Here is a 20,861-nt window from a genome sequence, read left to right on the forward strand (position 1 = left end):
ACTTAAAATGTTACATTTCTTAAAATTTTCTAACATTTACTGTAATTAATGTCTTACATTTCAACTGAGATCTATATTTGCACATTATCTTGAATACACTTTTTTAATTAATTCTAATCACTGATTACTTTTCATGAGATGGTTTTGTCCATGATCATGTCTGTGGGACAGGCTTATGTAGGTACAACAGAATCACATAATATGACCTTAGTGGGGTTGGCCAGTGGAACATTAGATGTCAAATGCCTTTGTGTAGATCATTACTCATGTTAGAACGTTAAGTGCCAAACCTTAACCTGCTGCTCTGAACTGGAATGATAATAAATAAAGATTGATCATAAAATATTCTTTTCATTCCACCTATTTCCTTGGTACCATGTATTCTTCCAGGTCCTGAGTTGTAGGCTTCTTCGTTCCATCTTCCATGTCTAGCCTTGTGGTGGAATTTTAGGACTTATAGGAATATCGTTACAATGTATGTGTTTTATAAGCAGTGATCTATAAGTTTCTTTGTTATAGACAGTGAATGTAGGATGCATGCTCTGTAGAATGGATGTAGCAGTTGGTCTTAAGGTATTTATGGTGTTGTTTTATGATGCCTAACTAAGAAGCCAGAGGCACGGAGGTTGAGGGGATTCTTGAGTTCCCGTGGCCTAAAGGGAGAAGTGTAGATGGATCAGTTGATCTAGCAGCTCTGACCTTTTGGCCAAGGAGATTGTGTCCTGTGTCCTGTTTGTGTTTCATTAAGGGTGTCTTTACTATCCTAATTTAGAGAAGGAGCTGGGACATCAAAGAACTGTGGGACACTTGATTGGAGTCAAACTGTCACTGAGTAGTGCTGGCCAATCACAGAGACTGCTATATTGATTGATTGAACATCTTGAAGATCCTATGTTCTAAGTTTATATAAGGCAGGGCTTTATGGTTGTTCTCCATCACTATCTCGAACGACCTGTAGATTACATCTGCATGTCTTTCGCTATGACGGGTCCAGAGTACTCTGTTAATTCTTAAGTTGTACAAACTAAATAAATTGTATTGAAACCGCCGACTATTCAGACCTACACAGTGCCACTTGAATTCTTCCATTACAGCCTTCTACGGGGTAGCTTGACCCAGTCTTATGATCACGATCCAAAGTTTCTCTTAGTAATGTCAATTACGCCCCAAAACTATGGAACAAATTACCCATAAATATTAGGGAAGCAAACACGCTAGACATTTTTATACAGCTTAAAACTTACCTTTTTACCAAAGCATTTAACTAATTTTTTATCTCAGAAGGGTTTTACTACTTTTATTAGTTATATTATTGTTTGCTATTTTAATTATTACTTTTATCACTTGTATTATTGTTTTTATTGATTCTATGTAAAGCACCTTAAGCTGCAATTATTGTATGAAATGTGCTATATAAATAAAGTCTTATTATTATTATAATGTAATAAACCTTTTCAGGGGCGTGGGTAGGGCAGGTCAGAGTATAAATTCTTATGGACTTAAATTACTAGGTGTGGTGCTTACTGGCTCATGGAATCTGACTATGACCACAGGGGGGGTTGTACACCATTTCAATTGGGGAGGCCAAGCTGGAGTGGGGCCAGTTGTACTGTTAGAGGGGCCAGTTACATTAAACATTATTGTTGTCAACTCTAAGTTGGCCAGGACAAGTGAACTATTGAAACACTGCCAAGTCTCCCTGTAGAGGTGTCAGTATTAAAGAGTCCTATAACTGTTTTTATTGCTCACACGCAGAACATGTCCTTTATTCATAGTGTCCAAGACCTGTACTGTGGGTCTTCAAAACAACTAGTTGCCTTCCTCTTATCTCATTGCTTTGTGCCACACACACACAAATAGCACATAATTAAATGCCAGTACAGTATGTTAAAAAAGAGACATATAAAATTAACTGATTGGAGGAAAATAACTAGATTTATATGAGTTAAGTGCTGCTTGTCTGGGCTAGTACGTTGAGATGACGGGCAGGTTTCATTGCTTCAGATCGTCAGCAGTAATCCCAGCATGGATAGCCTGCATTAACCTAAATAAGCAAGCAGGCCAAGATATTCATTCTACCGACTGCCCACAGCACCATCCCACAGAACTACAATTCAGGCAGATGTGCCTTTAATGTCTGCATGGCAACAATGCTACACTTGCACAGAACAGTGCTGTGTTCTTTAGACAACCCTTACATAATACCCATTTTTATTTTACATCTCGTGCAAAAATAAATAAGTTATGTTAAGAACCTCACGCACCTCAATTCCATTGGACAGAACTGTGATGAATTTAACTCACCAGCAGAGGGCGGATGTCTTCCTATCCTGTTTGTGGACTTATTTCAGGAAAGCACATTTACATTTATTTAGCAGACGCTCTTATCCAGAGCGACTTACAGTAAGTACAGGGACATTCTCCCCGAGGTGAAGTGCCTTGCCCAAGGACACAACGTCATTTGACACAGCCATGAATCGAACCAACAACCTTCAGATTACTACCCGATTCCCTAACCACTCAGCCACCTAACTCCCACCTGACTCCCACGTTATGTTTAAGAGCTGCACTGGGACCATCAGCTCGATCAGGTTTTGGGTGGCCTATCACATGAATCAAGAATGTGGAATAATATAATAACGTAATTGTTGATAATATCGTTTATTATCATTTTTGAGAACATGCATATTGTGGTAGTCTGACATATTGAATGTGGTGTAGTAGCCTATTGTATTGTTACTTGTGGATGCGACAATTGATGAGTGACTGAAAGCAGACGGGTGAAGTATTAAGGAATTGTTTGGGGAATGGGGTGTTGAGGTCAAATAAACCATAATTAATCACTTTGATCACCGAAACTCTACTCATACCCGGTGCCAAAATAGAATCAATGGATAGGCCTATGACAAGAGCAAAAAAGTTAAATGCATTGAAAGAACCATATAAGGATATACCTTTACTTAGTATATATGACTACACGTTTTACATAATGGGTGGGTCAAGAATATTATTTGATAACAGTATTGACAGGCAGCCCAATGACGGCTTCTTCTAAAAATCATGGAGCATTTCTGGTGCGAAAAGATAAAATAAGTATATTATAGCCTACAAAGCACCAGCACTATGAGACTCAGTAAGTTAGCTATAACTGTGTATGATTCTTTTATAGGATGAAAGAGAAGCGAAATACCGAAAGCGGCCAGTCACTACTTCCCTTTGTTCTAGGCTACCTGAAGCTCAAAGTTAATTGTGCTATAATGATTACAACTAGAGAGGGTACAATTTGGAAATTGTGAGGTGTGCTTGTGTCGTTTGCCAATGGGTCCGTTTTGTTACTGACATTTTACAACTGATATTTCTGTATTTTTAAAATAATTAGGCCTATGCTACTTATTATTTATGAACATGGCATATATTAAAAAGCCTAAATTGGTTGATGTTTATTTACACTTCAAAATACGAAGAGTGAAGTGTAAAATAAAACGGTTCTCTTCTCATTTCCCTTAGTGCAAGAGGGCAGCTTCATAGCCTAATTGGAACAGTTGCATCAAAACGAAGAAAATGGGCAATCCTGGTCCTATCCTATATGACTTAAACGCCCCTTAAGTTTTTCCCTTCTAGTGATATTTTTGCATTAATTCAGAAGAAATATGGCTTCTGAATTAATATATTTGATTGGCTATATTTGATTGGCTTAGATGGTTTTTGGGAGCAGTGTTCCCGCCTTCTTCTACGGAGACACAAAACTTTTTTTTACAAGTACACGAATCTTTTTCTTCTACGGAGACACAAAACTTTTTTTTTACAAGTACACAAATCTTTTTCTTCTACTGAGACACAAAAGTACACGAATATTTTTTGCAAGTTACAAATATTTTTTGCAAGTACACAAATCTTGCCTTCTACGGAGACACAAAACCTTTTTTTGCAAGTACACGAATCATTTTCTACAGAGACAAATCTTTTTTGCAAGTTACAAATCGTTTTTACAGAGCTCGCTCTCCTGGCACTAATTTCACGCCATACAGAAGGCTGTCGTTTTCGACCTGTCTTGACAACACCTTACATCACAAGCGGAGTAATTTTTGGGAAGATTGACAACACAAAGTAAATCATCTAAGTTGAGTAGCATAGGCCTACATGGAGTTGTATGACCCACAGAATGTAGCCTATTTTACAAAGACTAGCCTACGGCAAAAAGACAAATGTTGCCACATCCCAACGTAATGTGGGGGTTTGTGACGTTGTGACGTTAGTTAGTGACGTTAGTGACTGTGGACTGTGGCCATTTATATATATATCTATGACTGGCTATCTAGTTAGCCACTGTCAGCTTCACTTGTCTCCAGAGAAACTTAAATAATGCCTCAACTGGGCAGCGGAACCTTCCACCCAATACAACAAGCAACGTTTTCGGGACCAAGACGAACATTTCGACACCAACCCTGTGTATGAATGCACTAACCTGAACCCCCAAATATTAAGGGGGGGGAATAATAATATATTTTAAAAATGTAGCTAGCAATATGAGAGAGAATATAGGTTGTGATGCCTTGCCAAAGCACACCCAATTATTAACTGCGTTTCACTGTTGGTAACAGTGAAAAGGGGCCGAACCGGAAGTTTGATGTCTTCCCTTGCCCGATTTGCTCACTGGCTTTATCGACAAACAATAGCATACTTCAGCTGAATTGGAGATAATAATTGGGCCCTTTAGCCAACTACAAGCAGTGGATACCCACTAGATTACCAATATTTTCAATTACGAAGATAACATCTGCAAAGGCTGCAAGACGTCAGGAGACCCATCACCGTCCCTGCAGAAAATCAGGTAGCTGTAACGTACGCTACTAGCGTTAGCCAGCTAGCTAACTAGTGAGCTAGGAGTTTGTCTATTTGCTCTATTTTAACAGTAAGTACTATGGGAGTGCAAATAGCTATAGCTATCTAGCTAACCAATAAATAATACATGTGACGTGGTTAGCACAAGTTAGCTGTCTTGCTATGTACTGTATCAGCTAAAGAGACCTCATTAACACAGCCCTAATAAATAACACACACAAATGTTGAATGCTCGGGGGTTGCTAGCTAACGTTATTCAACTAACTTCATTTAGACTCGAGTGAGTGAAGTCTACAATATCGTCAGTGGCATTAATTTATGGCAACACATGAATGGTCATACAACGCCAGTGGGTTCCAGACCAAAAAATATTCAGAGCCAATCATCAGCCCACCGCTCTGTGTTACTCTCGGAACATTGCTACCGGGATTTATAGCCAGCTAAACAAGCGTGCTTTAATTGCTGACTGCTTCGTAACTTTTTCAGAAAGTTGGTTACCTTCCCAGCTAAGAATGTTGATGTTCATTTCATATATATCGGTTATGAATGCATGCATCTGTCTGTTCTGTGGCTGACAGTCACTAGTATGTCACTTCACAGTAGTTCGTTGCTTAAATTCTTAGCCCAGTAACAATAGGCAACAGCGTAGCCTAATCAACAGGGATATTGCACTTCAGAAAACGAATAACTAGTAAGCTTCACCAACTGTTCATAATGCGTAGATAATATGAAATACTATTTGCTATCCTTAGAATTGTTGCTAGTGTAGCCAAGGCAGAGGCATTGGTAGCTAGCCAGCCAGCCAGCAGTTAGCTATGCTTATGACACAGCGTGTCCCCCGTTACTAGCGCAGTCCGCATGCGTAACGTGTCATACCATTTTGGGGTTACTTCAGTTCAATTGAATCTTAGTAAATTTAAGTTCTTTAGAATATCATATTTAAATTCGTTAAAGTTAGATGTTATCATAGCATTTGAAAACGAGTCTTGGCATTACATGGAAGTGAAAAATACACTTTTCACGTCTGTGACCTTACAATAAATCCGAATCTCGTCACTCATTCCAGAATTGTGTCTGCAATGCTTTTAGCTTGCAAGCAATTGAGAAACTAAGGCCGAGGTTACCAGCACTAGCCATCTCAGTCACTGGTTTTCTATAGGGTCTGAACGGGTGGATCATACTATTCAAGTCATTGCTGAGGCCTATGGTCTTAGAGAAAATGGCCACAGTATTGGGGAAACCAACATGTTTCTGCGAAGCATGGAAGTTAAAGATTTGAAAGCAAACTCTGACTGATGGACCATGCAAATGTGGTTAGGTTAAGTGTTTATGGTACTTGAGCATGGTTTATCCGTCTAAACTCACTGAACCTGTCATCAACAAAATAATTGTAGTCTTCATATTATTCACCAGTTTAACCCCATGTCAGTAATACAGATCTGTGCTGTCTTGGTGAACAGCTAATAGAGCTGCCCACCCAATGCTGTGTATGGTCTTGTGTGCTATCTGTCAGAAAGCCCAACGAGACCCATGTTTCAGCATGGAAAAGTTTTTCTTCTCCCTTAACTCATACATCAGATAAAAATGTCTATCAAAATGTATATATTTATATTGTCTGGTAGTGTGTTGATATATTGTTGTTATTGCGATTAAACAATCCTATGGTGCTTTACAGGAATGAATCCCGGAGTACTATAATAGGTCTGCGTTCAAGTACAGAGACAGCAGCACGGTATCTAGAGAACTCAAGCATCATGTTAGATCTGGTGACTGAGGGGCTTAGAAGGGCTAGATTGTGGTCATTGTGATCCCATTATCTTCTGAAGGTGAGTGTTGGGGGATGTCATTGCTGCTGCACTGTCCTTGGAGAGGAATTGGAAAGCAGAGTGAAAGTGAGAGCTACTCGCTGTTTATGCAACAAACAGTAGGCCCTTAAGGGCCCCCGGCACCTGGCAGCAGGTTTGGCTTTGCCCACACCAGCAGCGCTGGAGAGGAGAAGCATAAGCATAGGCAGCCTAGTGTGAGGTGCATGCTGTTTTCACCCCCACCGATGAACCATGTGAAACACTGGCTTCTTGCTGTGGGGGTTCATGGGGCTCTCCTCCTTGCTATCTACGAATCGTAGACATACATATTTCCTGTTAATGCAGTAACGCAACACTGCAAAACCAAGCAGCACTCTTATCTGTTAAGTTCATAATTGTTTAGTGAGCTATTGGATTCAGGCTACTTCTGAACTTGTGCACAGCATGCGTTATATGTAGGGCTATTCACGATACTCTAGGTTTTGCGCACTCATAGATTTAGGTCTGACTGTGACAGATATAAAGCTTATTTCAAGGCTCCTCCATCTTGTTCTGCACTCTCTTTTTGAAAAGCTTTGAAACATCAGCTTGGTGCACATAGAGCCGTTATTACCACAGCATAGCTATGTTGGCATATTTAAACACTCCCTCCTTGTTAAAGAGCTGTATAAGGGTTTCCAACCTATACAGGCCTGGCTTCTTCATCACCCCTTTCTGTCCCATTCACTTCTTCCACCAGCATTCCCTTTCTGCTGACGGCAGTGAGTAGTGCCTCTGGATCCTTGAGCAGTATCTGTCATCTCAGCCTTCAGAACCAGGGCTACACCAGGGGTCCACAGGGAGCCTGCAATAGCAGAGAGGCTAACTGCAGAACTATAAGCTAACTAAGTCCATCCCAATAGTGTGTTTGGTAAAGGCTATGGATGGACGAGTCTCTGCTGAGTTGCGCAAACCCATTGACCTGCTCAATGAACAATCGGGCAATTAGGCTATGGCTATTAGTGGACTATGTATGTTGAGCATTGTTACCGCTGCTTGTAGGATGGTTCATCCTTAGTTGTCCAACCATCACATTGGATTCTCATCTCCTCCAAGATTGAGCTTTTAGGAGTAACAGGGATGCTGTAAGGTTGTTCTCTGGTTTAGTTAGTGTTAGCCTGACAAGTTTACTTTGGGCGTTTGAGCCATTTTTTGACTATGGTCTTCCGACCGAGGGTTCTGTGAGCATAACTACTACAAGTCTGTTTTTTGCACTCTTCTTACACTCTGCTATGTTAAGGATAAATAATTTCTTTGTGGTTGGTTGTTTAATTGGTGTTGTGGTTGCATGAAATCAAAGCTCTGTTTTAGCTATCTGGCGTCCTCAACTGAGGAGAAAAACTAAGCACAACAAGGGATGGACTAATGGAGAGAACCCCTGCAGATTAGCCAAGTAAACCATTTAGCCTAGCTTTGAGGTCATCGCTCCTGCCTTCGTTTGAATGACACCAAGAGGTGGCCAATGGCCAGGACCAACACATGGGTAACTTTTTGCTTAGCAACTCTGCCATGGTAACTCTACCCTTTTCCAGGAGGGACTGGTCCTCTTCCTTACCTTGATGAAAATAGGAAGTGACTTAACCAGGGTGCCTGTAGCTCACTAATCAGCGCTAATCTAATCCACAGCAGATTAGACCTGGGGCAGGCATGTAAGATACTGCTTACATGTACATCTTTTCTTACCTGCCTTCCTGAGGCGAGTCTGTCTACGTAGCACTTATTACCTCTTTCCTATGTGCATCTGACCTGGAGTGGAGTGGATAGGCGAAAGTGTGATTTCTGGTGTCTTCTTCATCGGACTCCTCTGGGACTTTTCGAGAACTGGGACATCTGGGGATCCCAATCTGCTGTGCGCTGACCGAACAGTTCTGGTGGACACTCCTCCTTTACCAGTGAGATCTGGTTGTGTTCTTGCTGGCATCATTGAAATCTCCCCCAGTTCCTTCAGTGGGATTATAATGGCTGCGCAGCAGGACAAGCTGTGACGATCTGTTGTCCTCCACACCCCTTCGATTTGAGATTTAAGTTATATTTTGTGTGTTTTGGTTGGACCACTTGATAAAGCCAAGATGCTGAATCAAAGCGCGGTGATGATCTTCACTGGGATCTGTGGGGCGTTGGTGGTCATGGCCATGGCCTACTACGTCTACTGGTAAGAACAAACCTGGGGGGAGGGAGGTGGGTTATGGTCACAGGTCAGGTGGGTACTGATAGCTCTAGAAATAGTTGGATGGCTGATGAGTTCTGGAGCTAATAAATAAAATGTCATGATGAGAGTTTGCATTTAGCAAATTGACCGTCCAGTCAGTCTCTTTTGGTCTTATTTTGTTACAAATGGAATTGAGTGTAGTATATTTTATTTACTCGTTTTTTGCTATTGCAGACCAGACATAGAGCTGGTCTTTGTTAGGGATTGTTGTGTTGGCTTGGAAAGTACAAGGCTCAATCCAACACCTGAGAACTTCCTCCTGGTATGCCAGAGAGAAGAAACAGCTGTTGTCTCTTGTAAGCTGCTTTAACCTGGAGTGTCTAATCCGTCCTTCGAGCTGCACTGTGCCACGGGCAGCCCTTCGCTCTCTCTGCATCCAGGTACTTGTTTTCACAACCGGCCCTCTGCTTACAAGAATCCCCACAGAAGTTAGCTTTGCCATGACAATATGTGATGCTTTGAGACTTTGGAGAGTCTCAGGTGCAGTAATGAAACACCCTTTGTTCTCACGTTGCTTTTGAGAGAAATGTGCCTCTGAGGCCTGGAGAGGCTGGTGAGGGAAAGTGAAGACCTTGATTGAGAAATAAGTCAAGTGACTGAGTGCGTGGCATGACCTCTGAATATGCAATGATTTTGGGGGGCCATGGATCAAGTGAGGGGCTTACTGGCTTTGCAGCTTTTGTTTTTTTGTACCATGGGTACTCATAGACCATTATTCTCTTTTTTTGTGGGAAGTTCTTTTTTTCCAGGCTCCCAGGTGATTCATGTGTCCATTAAAGAAATTGTTTTTCCTTCCAACCTACACTTCACTGACTGCACAAATGCACACGCAAACCTTTTTTTAAATTTTATCGTAGGGTCTTGGGAAATTAAATTGATCTGTTGGCCAATGAGCATGTAATGGTTGCAGCTTCCTTGTTTGGCTCTTTAAACATAATGTTAATGTTGGGTCTAACCAGAACAAAGAGCTTGAACCTTCACCTGACCGGTCAATCTTGGGTGTGTAAAGGTAGCTATTGGTTGATTATTGAAACCCTAAACGGATCATTTAATCAAACTGTTAGAACTGAAGCAAGACTGGAATGGGAGGGTGAGTTATTTTGTATTGGGACTCCCTCCACTCTCTCCTCTCTGCTCTGAAAGGAATTTGGGAGCGTGTGTGTGTGTGAGCGCAAATGCCCTCCCCAGTGATGTGTGTGTGTGTGTGTGTGTGTGGCAGCAAGCCCAGCCGTGGGGAGAAGAGGTTGTTGGGGTGTCCCACAGCAGGAGGCATCTCTGGAGAAGCTGCAATCACTCTGGGAGGATACGGGTGCACACATGTACACACTCTTTCTCTTACTTTCCTTTTCTTTCTCACACACACACACACACACTTTAGTTATTTCTCTCTCCCACAGACACACATACTGGTAAATCTGTTCAATTAGTTTAAATGAATGTACTTTTCACAAGACTATTGGCTTGTAGCAACTAAGCTCCACTTTCACAATGTGTATCTTGAGGTATGTGTGTGAAACAGCAAAGTTGGCTAATTCTCTAGGCATGAGATTGTATTAGTTAGTTTCTTATTGCAAGCCAATGCAGGTTTCATTGATACTGAGTAAGTTTTGGGGGAAGGGCCCGAGTGATTGCGAAAGAGTTCAGGAGGATATGAAGCCAGTCCTTGACTGACTTGTATGTAGGGCAAAGGTAAGAGAAGGGTTGTGGGATTCCAAGGAATCTGGAGCAGTTATCTCTAAAGCAGACTCAACCAGGCTGGAAAGGGTTAAGTGTTCTCTTCCTGCTGACCATGCCAGAGGGTGAGGGATAGGAAGCCATCACACTGCTGGTCTGTTTGTCTTTGACCAGACATGCCATAGTTGGTCTTATCTATCCTGGGTATGGTTTAGTCTTGTTGAAGAAAAGGCTTCTCGCTGAAGGTTGGGCTTGTCTCTAAATCCGGATGATCCGATTGGCCCCTGTGTTTTGCAACGTTGGTGCACAGCTGGGAAGTCATGGTTGGACCCTAAGGCTCTATTCTGTGACGTTCGTAGCTAAGCACACACGTCTACACAACCCAACAGACATCCACCCACCCCCCCAACACACGCATGGTTGTGACCTCTCCAAGATGCACAAGACATTGTTGGAATGTCCTCTCTTAGGAAGACAGTCATCTGGTCTGCTTTTGTAACGCTGTCCATGTGGGTCAAAGGACTCTAGGCAGCAACACACACACACCCTGTCACACTCAGACACTGCATGACGTTCTCTCTGTCTCCTGCCTGTCTCTGGCAAGCCTGCTATTGGACTACACCGTGGGAGCAGGGTCGTTCTGCGAGGGAACAGAACGCTGACTTCTCCTCTCATAGGAGCTCTGAGTTCCCTCAGCTGTAAGGCAAAGCCAGATGCCAGCAGAGGATCCACATCAGAGACTCGTCACCCTAGAGACGGTAGTTAGGAGACAGCAGGGAAGGTGGAGGAACATGGCCAGGAGGGAAGATCAACCAGGGATGTTCATGTTGCTGGATGGTTGGGTGTGAATGCAGTTGATAGTGTTTCCCCTACCATTATATTAGGGGGGCGCCCCGCCCTCCCAACAGAACCCCCCCGCCCCCCCTGGAAGGTCGAGTTAAAAGTTTTTTTAATTAATTTTTTTTAGAGATTTTTTTAATTTTATATAGCGCCCGATCACAAAAGTCATTTAAGGTTACCTTTCCTGTAAAACAGGTATATAGCTTGCGCTTTCATTAAACAAACCATCGTTTGTTTAATAATAACATAACATCGCCTTATCTTATTTACACGACGGCGTGACATTTACATTTAGTCATTTAGCAGACGCTCTTATCCAGAGCGACTTACAGTAGGTACAGGACGGGACATTCCCCCCCCGAGGCAAGTACGGTGCCCAACACAACGTCATTTTGCATGGCCGGGAATCGAACTGGCAACCTTCAGATTACTAGCCCGATTCCCTAACCGCTCAGCCACCTGACTCCCATTTCTGTCTCTACATGGTCGGGCGACCATGTCTCTACACGGTCGCCGCCCCACCCACCCCGCCTGCTGCCACAGCCCCCTCCCCCCCAAAAGCTGTAAACCTAGGGGAAACGCTGTGATGGGAACGCTAAATGATGATGGTGGTGACTGTGATGGAGGGGTTTCCTCAGGATGGGAGAGGGCCTCTTTGTGAGCATGCAGTGTCAGTTTGAGGGCTTTGACTCAGCGGTCTGGATGACTTGGGTCATGGAGATGCACAGTTGTCTCACTCCTTTTCTCCCACTGTCTGTCATTAGCTCACTTCTGTTTAGACAGAAGGAAGTGTGCAGTTTTGGTCTGATGCTCAGTAACTGTGTGGCACTCATGGTCTCAACTACTGGTTCTGTTCATGCAGGATGCTCAACACTCTGTCTGGGATGAGTTCATGGATGACCTTTCTGTGCTTCTCTGGTCTGCTAGGTTAGGGTGTGGAAGACTGGAGGGGAGGAGGAGTGAGAGCAGAGGAATTGGCCTGTGTTCCTCTCTGATCTCTGCTAAGCTAGAGAGGGGAATGCTCACTAGTCATCAGATAATCAAGTCATGTTTCTTTGCTTTGACTTCCTGTGACTTGGCCAGCCTAGGCTTCTAGAATGAATCGTTTCAGTCTTGTCCTTCCCATTGTGCATGTGTGCTGACTTCCCTGCTCCTCTCTCTCTCTCTCTCTCCAGGTCTGTGATACTGAGCGAGGGGCCGTGCAAGCGGGGCTTGTAAAAGGAACTCACCGTGGTAAGGAACCGAGACTCGTGCTCTTCCGAATCCCAGTCATTCTGCAGAACCCTGGTCGCAACCTTTTTGGTGTCCTTTTCACATCCACCTTCATCCTGCCGCCATTGTTTCACAACAACACACCCATCTTATTCCCCCAAACTCTCCTTCTCTTATAACGTCTTCCCTCTCTCCTCTCCCTCCATCCGTCCTACCCCCAGGTCGGTCGTAGTGTGTGTGTAGAGTGGAGCCTAGCTGGGCTCTCCAGGCTCCTGACAGACATGGGGCTGATGGGCTATATCAAGACCCTGTTCGTCCTGCAGCTGCTCATGGGCTTTGTGTTCGTGGTCAGCGGCCTCATCATCAACTTCATCCAGCTGTGCACCTGCCTGCTCTGGCCCTTTAACAAACAGCTGTACCGCAGGATCAACTGTCGGCTCTCCTACTCTCTCTGGAGCCGTGAGTCACTGCGTTCCTCCTGTGTGTGTGTGTGTGTGTGTTTATAGTTTGTGTAACTAGCGTCATGTTGCTCCGATGTCTGCTTGATGGGGTGTGATGTCTACCTTTTGAGTGGTGTGTGCGTGTAGTGTTGAGGGTGGGGTGTGTGTGTCTAGCTCTTACAGTATGTTGGTCCTACGTCTGCTAGCGTGTGATATAGTTAATGTGTGTGTGGTTCTCGTGCTGCAGAGCTGGTGATGCTGCTGGAGTGGTGGTCAGGGACAGAGTGCACTCTCTACACAGACCAGGCCACGGTGGATATGTTCGGCAAGGAGCACGTCATCGTCATCCTCAACCACAACTACGAGATCGACTTCCTGTGTGGCTGGACCATGTGTGAACGACATGGAGTGCTGGGGGTGAGTGTCCTCACTCCCTCTCCCTTCCCTGTTTCTGTCTCTCTCTCTGTCCCCCCCTCTATGCATCTCTCCCCGTCTCTCTCACTCTCTTTCTCTATTTCTGACTGTCCCTTTGTGAAAAGCAAGGCTGTCTATGTCATGCCCTCTTGTTGTTTATTAAGCCACAGTTGTTTTGTTAACCTAGAGTTCGAAGGTTCTGGCCAAACACGAGCTGCTGAAGGTGCCACTGATTGGCTGGACCTGGTACTTCCTGGAGATTGTCTTCTGCAAGAGGAAGTGGGAGGATGACAGGGACACCATCTTCAGTGCACTCAACAGACTCAAAGATTACCCAGAGTTTATGTGGGTAGGTATGGCCCTTGGTGTGTGTACTCCTTGTTAAACTTAACCACTTGTCCACCTGCCCACCTGTGAGCCATTTTATAATTCAAAGTGCATAGTTTGTAATCCAAGCTCCTCATAGGGTGACAGTGAAAGTTTAAAATGAGTGTAGATCTTGGTACATTATATTCAGTGTTGAATGACTCCAGTTCAGTTGTTGTGAGGCCCATAACCGAGTTTTAGTGAAGTCCAACCACAGACATAAATCAGAGGTCTGTGATATTTTGACATTGAGAGACTTTTTGTTTTTGTGGTCCAAACCCCTGGTACCTCGTGTAGTTCTGGCCTTGGCTGTAGGTGGCGTCCTGTCTCCAGGATGAATGTAGATCAGTGTGACGTTGGCCATGGTCCTAATGGCCTGTGCTAATGCAGTTGAGAGGCACATGCTGTGCCCCCACCAGACGTTTCCTCTCCACGTGAGGCTTTACAGGCCTGGGTGAGATTTAGAACTATCTAGAAGTCTGATCTGATAAGCCTGCTGCTGGAAACTCCAGTCCCTGAACAAGACACCTCTAAACACTGGCCTGGGTTAACTTGCAACAAAAATTAATAATCAGATATTAGAGGATTCGTAGGCAAAGGGCTGTGTCAGGATGGGAAGGCGTTTGATGTGAAAATAGTTATATCTAGTGTAAGGTTGCAGCATGCCCACCTGATCTGTAATTCAACCTAGAAAAGCTGTGGAGGAGGATGGTACTACAGGAAAAATGTCACCCCAGCCCTGTGTCTTTCTCTGTGTGTGTTTCTATGTTTGTTCTGTGCATGTTTGTGTCCCTATCTTAAAGTTGACCCCCTTCTCCTCCTGTCTAGTTCCTGCTGTACTGTGAAGGGACCCGCTTCACTGAGAAGAAGCACCAGATCAGTATGCAAGTGGCAGAGAGCAAAGGCCTGCCTAAACTCAAGTACCACCTCCTACCCAGAACCAAGGGATTCACCACCACCCTGTCCTGCCTGAAGGGCACTGGTGAGGGAGACATGCTTACACACACGCTCTCGCACACACTCAAACTAGCACAAATAAACATGCCCTCTATCTGTCTCACACATAAGCTGTTCTATAACTAGTCTGATTAGATCTCTTTCTCTACTCTCATCCTCTCTGTCTCATCCCCCTGTTTCAGTAACGGCCGTGTACGATGTGACCCTGAACTTCAAAGACAAGAAGAACCCTACTCTGCTGGGCATTGTCAATGGCAAGAAGTACAGGGCAGACATGAGTGTCAGGTGGGTTCCCAAACACGACTCTTTCACTGGGACACGATGCCAGGTGGGTCCCTGAACACAGCTCTTCACTGGGACGGCATAGCCAGGCTGATGGAAGAGCTGGGACAGGTCCCTGAGTCACGTGTTAGGAACCTCTTGGCGTCTCTCCAAAGCTCGTTGGACCTGAACAATGAGCGAGAGAGCGAGCGGCCCTTCCTCAACCTGGCTGGAAGGCTGCCCAAGACTTTACAGCCATGAGATGATATCTGGTCTTGACTGCTGGGCTATTCATCTCTCTGCCTGTAGTGGAGAAGGACAGTGGGAGGGAGAGAGGAATGATGGAGAGGCAGAACTGGGGAGAGGGAGGGGGGGTAAAGGGAGAAGGATATGGATCGTTGATGGTTTTAAATCTATATGACTTGCCCTTGAGAATGTAATCGCACAGATGCAACCTTAAAACATAAGCCATGGTTTTAGATTTGAAAGAAAATTCAGAGATTTCGGTTGGAGCTTTATTAAGAACACTTGATATGTTTAGAGACCCATAGTCTGTCAGAAATCCAGCTCTTGTCCAAAGGTTTGATGGGAAATTCAATGATACAGCAACAGCTATTCCACAGTAACAACCCTAACACAACTCCTGCATTATACTGTACTTAATCCCTGCTTGCTACTTTTGGAGCTGAGCCCACAGACTTTAATTAGGCCTGATGCTAATATGACTCAGCGCCTGCCCCCAGGTGGTCAGACCATGTTGTAGCAGCTTCTCCCCCATCCATCCCTGCATGGAACTTATGTTTTCTCCCTCGGCCAACAGGCGCTTCCCTGTGGAGGAGATCCCCTCGGATGAGAAGGAGTGTGCTAACTGGCTTCACAAGCTCTACCAGGAGAAGGTGAGACCAGGAACCTTTTCTAAAGATTCTGAATATACAAATTCCCTGTGGGGATCTGAATTAAGTTGTGTTTTTTTCAAGACTAGTGTTTCTGTGGAAATCCTCTACTAATGTGCATGTGTGTGCTTCTCTCCCTCCTTTCCAGGATGCACTGCAGGAGCACTACCATAAGGAGGGCTGTTTCCCAGGCCCCACAGTCACCTCCCCTCGCCGTCCGTGGACGCTGCTCAACTTCCTTTTCTGGGCCACGTTGCTACTCTCGCCCCTCATCAACTTTGCCTGCGGCGTGGCGGTCAGCGGCTCGCCACTCCTCATCATCGGCTTTCTCCTTTTCCTCATCGTAGGTGGGTACATGCGGCCTACGGGTTCTTTCAGCTGCCCGCGCACACACACACACCCCTACACCCTTCCCAGTCTCACCTCCTTCCACTTTCCCTGCAACCTAGAAAAATAAATTGCTAAATGTCTTCCTTCTGGGAAATGTTACTTAACTTTGCAGCGGACCAGGACACTTTTCTCCCCTGATTTAGTAACAGAAATTGCTGATATGCGTTGTCCAGGGGTGCGTTGTCCATTCTTAGTACGTCGCTTATTACATTCGAGATCAAATGACACATCCAAGATGACATCATCTTGCTCATCATGATAATTGCGCGTTCATGCGTTGGTCTAAAAGGTGGTATGTATTGATAGTAGAAACCTTGATCAGCAACGCTCCTATTGGCTGCTCACCATGGCCAAAAAGAGCGCCCCGTTTTTTTTCCACAACAGAGCCAAACGGAGCAGGAGCTTGCTCGGCGGTTACTCCGAATTCGAAGATTTAGTCAGAACGCCAGGGAACACCTTGAAGTCTGCAAAATTCAGGAGAGAGGGCTGGCAAAAAGTAGCAGACAAATTAAATGTATAGTAGTGACCACGTTAGATGTTTTATCGCTTATAACAGTAGGCTAGGCCTATATGTTTTTATATTTTCATAATTACTTTGTTTATCATCTTGAATGTCGTCATATAATTTAACGTGGTTCCAACAAATTAATGATGTAAATGACACCCTCTTGAGAGAACCGATATCTCAAATATCAAAAGTATAGTAGCCTATCGTGCTAAAAGATCTATCACGCAATGTGCGATTAATTCGGGTTCATGTTAAATTCTCCTAATTATCCTTGCACCTTCCGCAACAGGTTGTTACGGACAAGACATGGCTGTGACAGACTTCCTGTATCACCTCTGCTTATAAAGCCGCAATCAAATCATGTTTACATAAAATAAGACTGCGCCCGAGCAGGTTTAAGCTAACAGACTTGTTGCTATGACAGCAAATCCAGAATGAGCGTCAAAGAACCGAACAATCCAAGATCATGACAAATCCAAGATCAATAATCAAATCCAGCTAACTGAGTTAGTGACGTACGAAGAACGGGCCCCTTGGCAGGTGGAGTGTAAGAAATCTCTGTTTTTATATGACCCAGAGAGCCCTCCAGAAGGCCTGCCTGGGTGTGAAGCCTCGCTCGTCTCACTATGTTTGTTCTGTTTGGTTCCCCGCAGCCTCCGTAGCCATCCGCCGCCTGATTGGTGTGACCGAGGTGAAGAAGACGGGCTCCAGCTACGGCGACCAGGAGGCCAAGAAACAAAACTAGAGGCCCCCCAACACCCCCCCCCCCCCCACCCCTCCTTGTTTGCCGTGCAACCCCCCACTCCCCTCCCCACTTTAATCCATCCTCCATGCTCTGCCAGCCACCAGGCTGAGTGGGGGGGGGGGGGGGGGGGAGCTGACAAGATGTAACCTAGAGACCAGAGTGGGAGATATTGTATGAAAGAGAGGGAGAGTGAATGAATGAATGAATGGAGAGCGAGAGGGAGAGAGTGAGCGAGAGATGACCATGGAGGGAGAGACGTGAGAACAGAAGGTTTGTGGGTGGGGCTCTCTGAGGAGTAGGAGAGAGCGAGAGGGCTGACAGACAGGGGTGGTGTTGTTCGCATGTTAGGACCATGGTTTTCTCCCCGGCTCTCAATCCTCTCTCATCTCCCTGACCCCCACTTCCCCGTCCACCCACCAACCCCTAAACCCACTCAGGTCACCTGGACAGCCAATCAGCTTGCTCCAATGCAGCGCAAGAAGCCCACTTCCTCTTTCTAAGGTGCCCCCACTCCACCTCCTGTCACCTGCTCCGGTCATCCAGCCAACTAGGGCCGAGACGATTCCTCGGGCCCGGGAACCAAGCCCATGAGAAGCTTACCTCCTCTCTTACTTAGGGCTTGTTTGTTTTGATTTGCAGTGCAGATGTTACTTCATTGTTCCTGTCATGTAATGTTACATTACATAATGTCTCCTAACGTCTCACGCCTACACTCTTAACACACACCCACACACTCCACAAACTAGCACTCCTGCTAGGAGCCTGTACATGCAAGCTCCCTTGCTGTCGAACCTTGTAATGGAAGGTGTTTTGAGTGGACCCTGCTCTGTCTCCTATCTGATGCTGGCTGTGTTCACGTGACTAGATGAAGGGTGACTGTTTAGGACCAGGCACGCATTTGCAATGAACCCACGTCGAGCAAGCAGAGCCAGGTGCTCCACAGGTTTGGTTTCCGTGACGCGACAAGGGCTCTGAATACACGCCAAAGTCTCACGACAGGCGTAGCTCCTTTCGGGGGTTCCCATACTCCCACCCTCTCCACATCTCACTTAAGCCTAGCCCTCACGCTCAGCTCATCTCTCCGCTGGTGCTTGGATCTAGGTTCTGCGATATTCTCACACCCATAGAAGCTTGCACACATTGTCAGAGTGCATTGGATGGCCAGCAGGCTCGGGTTTGTCTTGGCTGAATGACCCATTGTAACCTTGACCAGAGAAGTCACCCCAACCTCCCCCGCTCCATCATTTTTAATGCAGTACAAACTGAGTGAATGCGGAGCTGGACAGAGGACTTGTCAAGCGGTTTCAGCTCACTGAGTAGACTGCACGCAACAGCTGCTCTCCTAGAGTCCTGTCATAGCGTTTGATGTCCAGCTCTAGATTGTAGTATTGTTTTACTTTGCCTTAATTCAAGTTTGCTTATTCTAGTCTGACAGATCCTCCCCCTGCCGATCCCCCCTTAAACTCCTCTCCTTCTCACCTCATCACACCTGTCCTCTATTTCCTCTACCTAGGTTTTACTTAGAATTGAGTATTGTGGGTAATGGACTTTGTTTAGTGTAGGGCTGTAATCATGCGCCACAGTGGGTGAAGTTGCCGACATGTTTGTGGGTGGTGGGAGCAGTAGGATGTTTATAAATTACAATGCCTCCGGTTCACTACTGTAGCCTACTCATCCGTCATAGCTGAAAATGTTACATTACTTTGCAAAAGCTGCTTAGGAAGGTGGGAGTTACCTGTTTATAATGATTTGGCTGATGTTACTTTAGAGCTGTGTGCTACTGGCACTTAGGCATAGACACAGCAATAGCACCTGCTCTTGAAACCTCTTACAGTTTATAACTGTTATTGTTGTTTTATAGATTTGTGATTATTTACAGCAGATTGGTTCTGGTTTGGTTTTACATGGGGGGGGGGGGGGGGGTTTACTCAAATGTTTTTGTCATTTTCTCTATTCACCCCTTCATATGGCCGAGGGTTAGCTTACTCTGCTATGGTAGCAACTCCACTTGGTAGCAACTGCATAGAAGGGGCAAATATATGTCATGTTGTCTTTACTGGCACAGCTGTTCGATGCTATGACAGTACGTAACATGGAAGATGTCCTCATCTGTCTCTGGGTTTGGGATGACATCCTTTGTTTCAGTGTCATACTCACCATGTTGTGTGTACCTCTGTAACCCCTACTCATCTCTTTAGAATTTAAATGTTTTTTCAACCAGGACAGACTCATGCAAGCCTTAACAGACTGAGAGTGCAGCTTCATTGATTTGTTTTCGCGTGGACATTTAGATGCTTTCTGAGCCCCCAACACCAAACACTCCTCAGTATTTACATTCTGTAGCTTACTGGAAAACTCATGTTTCTTAGGGTTAGTGGATGACTTAGCTTGTTGTAAGGCTGAAGATTTAAAGGGTGAAAGGCCCCATGATTCAGACCTGCGCTGAGGTTTAGCTAAGACGGCTCCCCCTTCTCCTCCTCACGACACCCTCAGTTGCTGCCCCAAAAGGCGCTGAGCCTGATGCCAGGAGCGCCGTCTCATTCATTAATTCATTCAACTCTCAAGCTTAGGAACTTGACACGTGGGTAAAGTTTGAGAGAGAGACTGGTCCACCTCCATGGTTCCTAGTATCCCATCATGCTTTAGTGACGCTCCTCTGGCCGTGTAGGGGGTCGTTCTGATAAGGTGTAAATATTCTAGAAGGGACAAAAGGTCAAAGTAAAGTTTCAACATGATTTAGACGTTTTTTCTTACACTGGAGGTTTTAAATGGAATAAGGAAAAAAATCCTCTAACTAGTAATCTAATATTTTTTGTTATGAGTTCTGAAATTGAAGAATTAATTAACAGTAAAAGTTGAGCACTGCAATCTGACCTGTAAAGTTATTTCACTTAAAGTGGCACCTCTTGAATCAGCTCTTATTTATTTGTCTTTTTTCTAAGTATTTGTATCTGTTGTTTCTTCAATTAAACAATTACGAACATTAAAGGATTTAATCACACCTATTCTTTATTCTTTGATTTTGTTTATTTGTCTGGGTTTCTCAATGCTGTCTCTGAATTTGGATTGAGAAACAGGATCTCCTTTCAAATTCCATGGTGTAAAAAGCTGCTTAAAGTACTGTAAGCAAGTTTACTACAATGGCCTCTGAGGTGCTAGTGTGTACTTATGTACTTGTTTCCTCTTCAGTACCATAGGGACCCACGTAGTCCCTAAGTGCACCCTAACTTAACAGCTTGTTGTATAGTCAGAAGACATCTCCATCC

The 20,861-nt window shown here is 44.7% G+C and overlaps 1 protein-coding gene across 2 annotated transcripts; it reads left to right on the plus strand.

The window, feature by feature from the left end:
- The first annotated feature begins 4,653 nt into the window (after window positions 1-4,653).
- Window positions 4,654-20,596, plus strand: LOC136964989 (1-acyl-sn-glycerol-3-phosphate acyltransferase gamma-like). Of its 2 annotated transcripts, none has more exons than XM_067258968.1 (10): window positions 4,654-4,831; window positions 12,585-12,642; window positions 12,843-13,080; window positions 13,309-13,478; window positions 13,663-13,824; window positions 14,670-14,823; window positions 14,981-15,083; window positions 15,880-15,955; window positions 16,101-16,299; window positions 17,504-20,596. In XM_067258968.1, exons 3-10 carry the CDS (start codon window positions 12,903-12,905, stop codon window positions 17,593-17,595), a joined length of 1,134 nt encoding a protein of 377 aa, XP_067115069.1. In that variant the 5' UTR covers window positions 4,654-4,831; window positions 12,585-12,642; window positions 12,843-12,902; the 3' UTR covers window positions 17,596-20,596. The 2 variants fall into 2 exon arrangements, with proteins under 2 accessions (XP_067115069.1, XP_067115076.1); XM_067258975.1 differs by lacking the exon at window positions 4,654-4,831 and adding an exon at window positions 4,834-4,912.
- The last annotated feature ends 265 nt before the right edge of the window (window positions 20,597-20,861 follow it).

This window comes from Osmerus mordax, chromosome 2 (assembly GCF_038355195.1).
Source record: "Osmerus mordax isolate fOsmMor3 chromosome 2, fOsmMor3.pri, whole genome shotgun sequence".
Taxonomy (NCBI): domain Eukaryota; kingdom Metazoa; phylum Chordata; class Actinopteri; order Osmeriformes; family Osmeridae; genus Osmerus; species Osmerus mordax.

Coding starts and splice junctions, on each gene's coding strand:
- LOC136964989 (XM_067258968.1), top strand. CDS start 12,903: ATGGGGCTGATGGGCTATATCAAGACCCTGTTCGTCCTGCAGCTGCTC. Junction 13,081..13,308: donor CTCCTACTCTCTCTGGAGCC/GTGAGTCACTGC, acceptor CTCGTGCTGCAG/AGCTGGTGATGCTGCTGGAG. Junction 15,956..16,100: donor ACAAGCTCTACCAGGAGAAG/GTGAGACCAGGA, acceptor CCTCCTTTCCAG/GATGCACTGCAGGAGCACTA.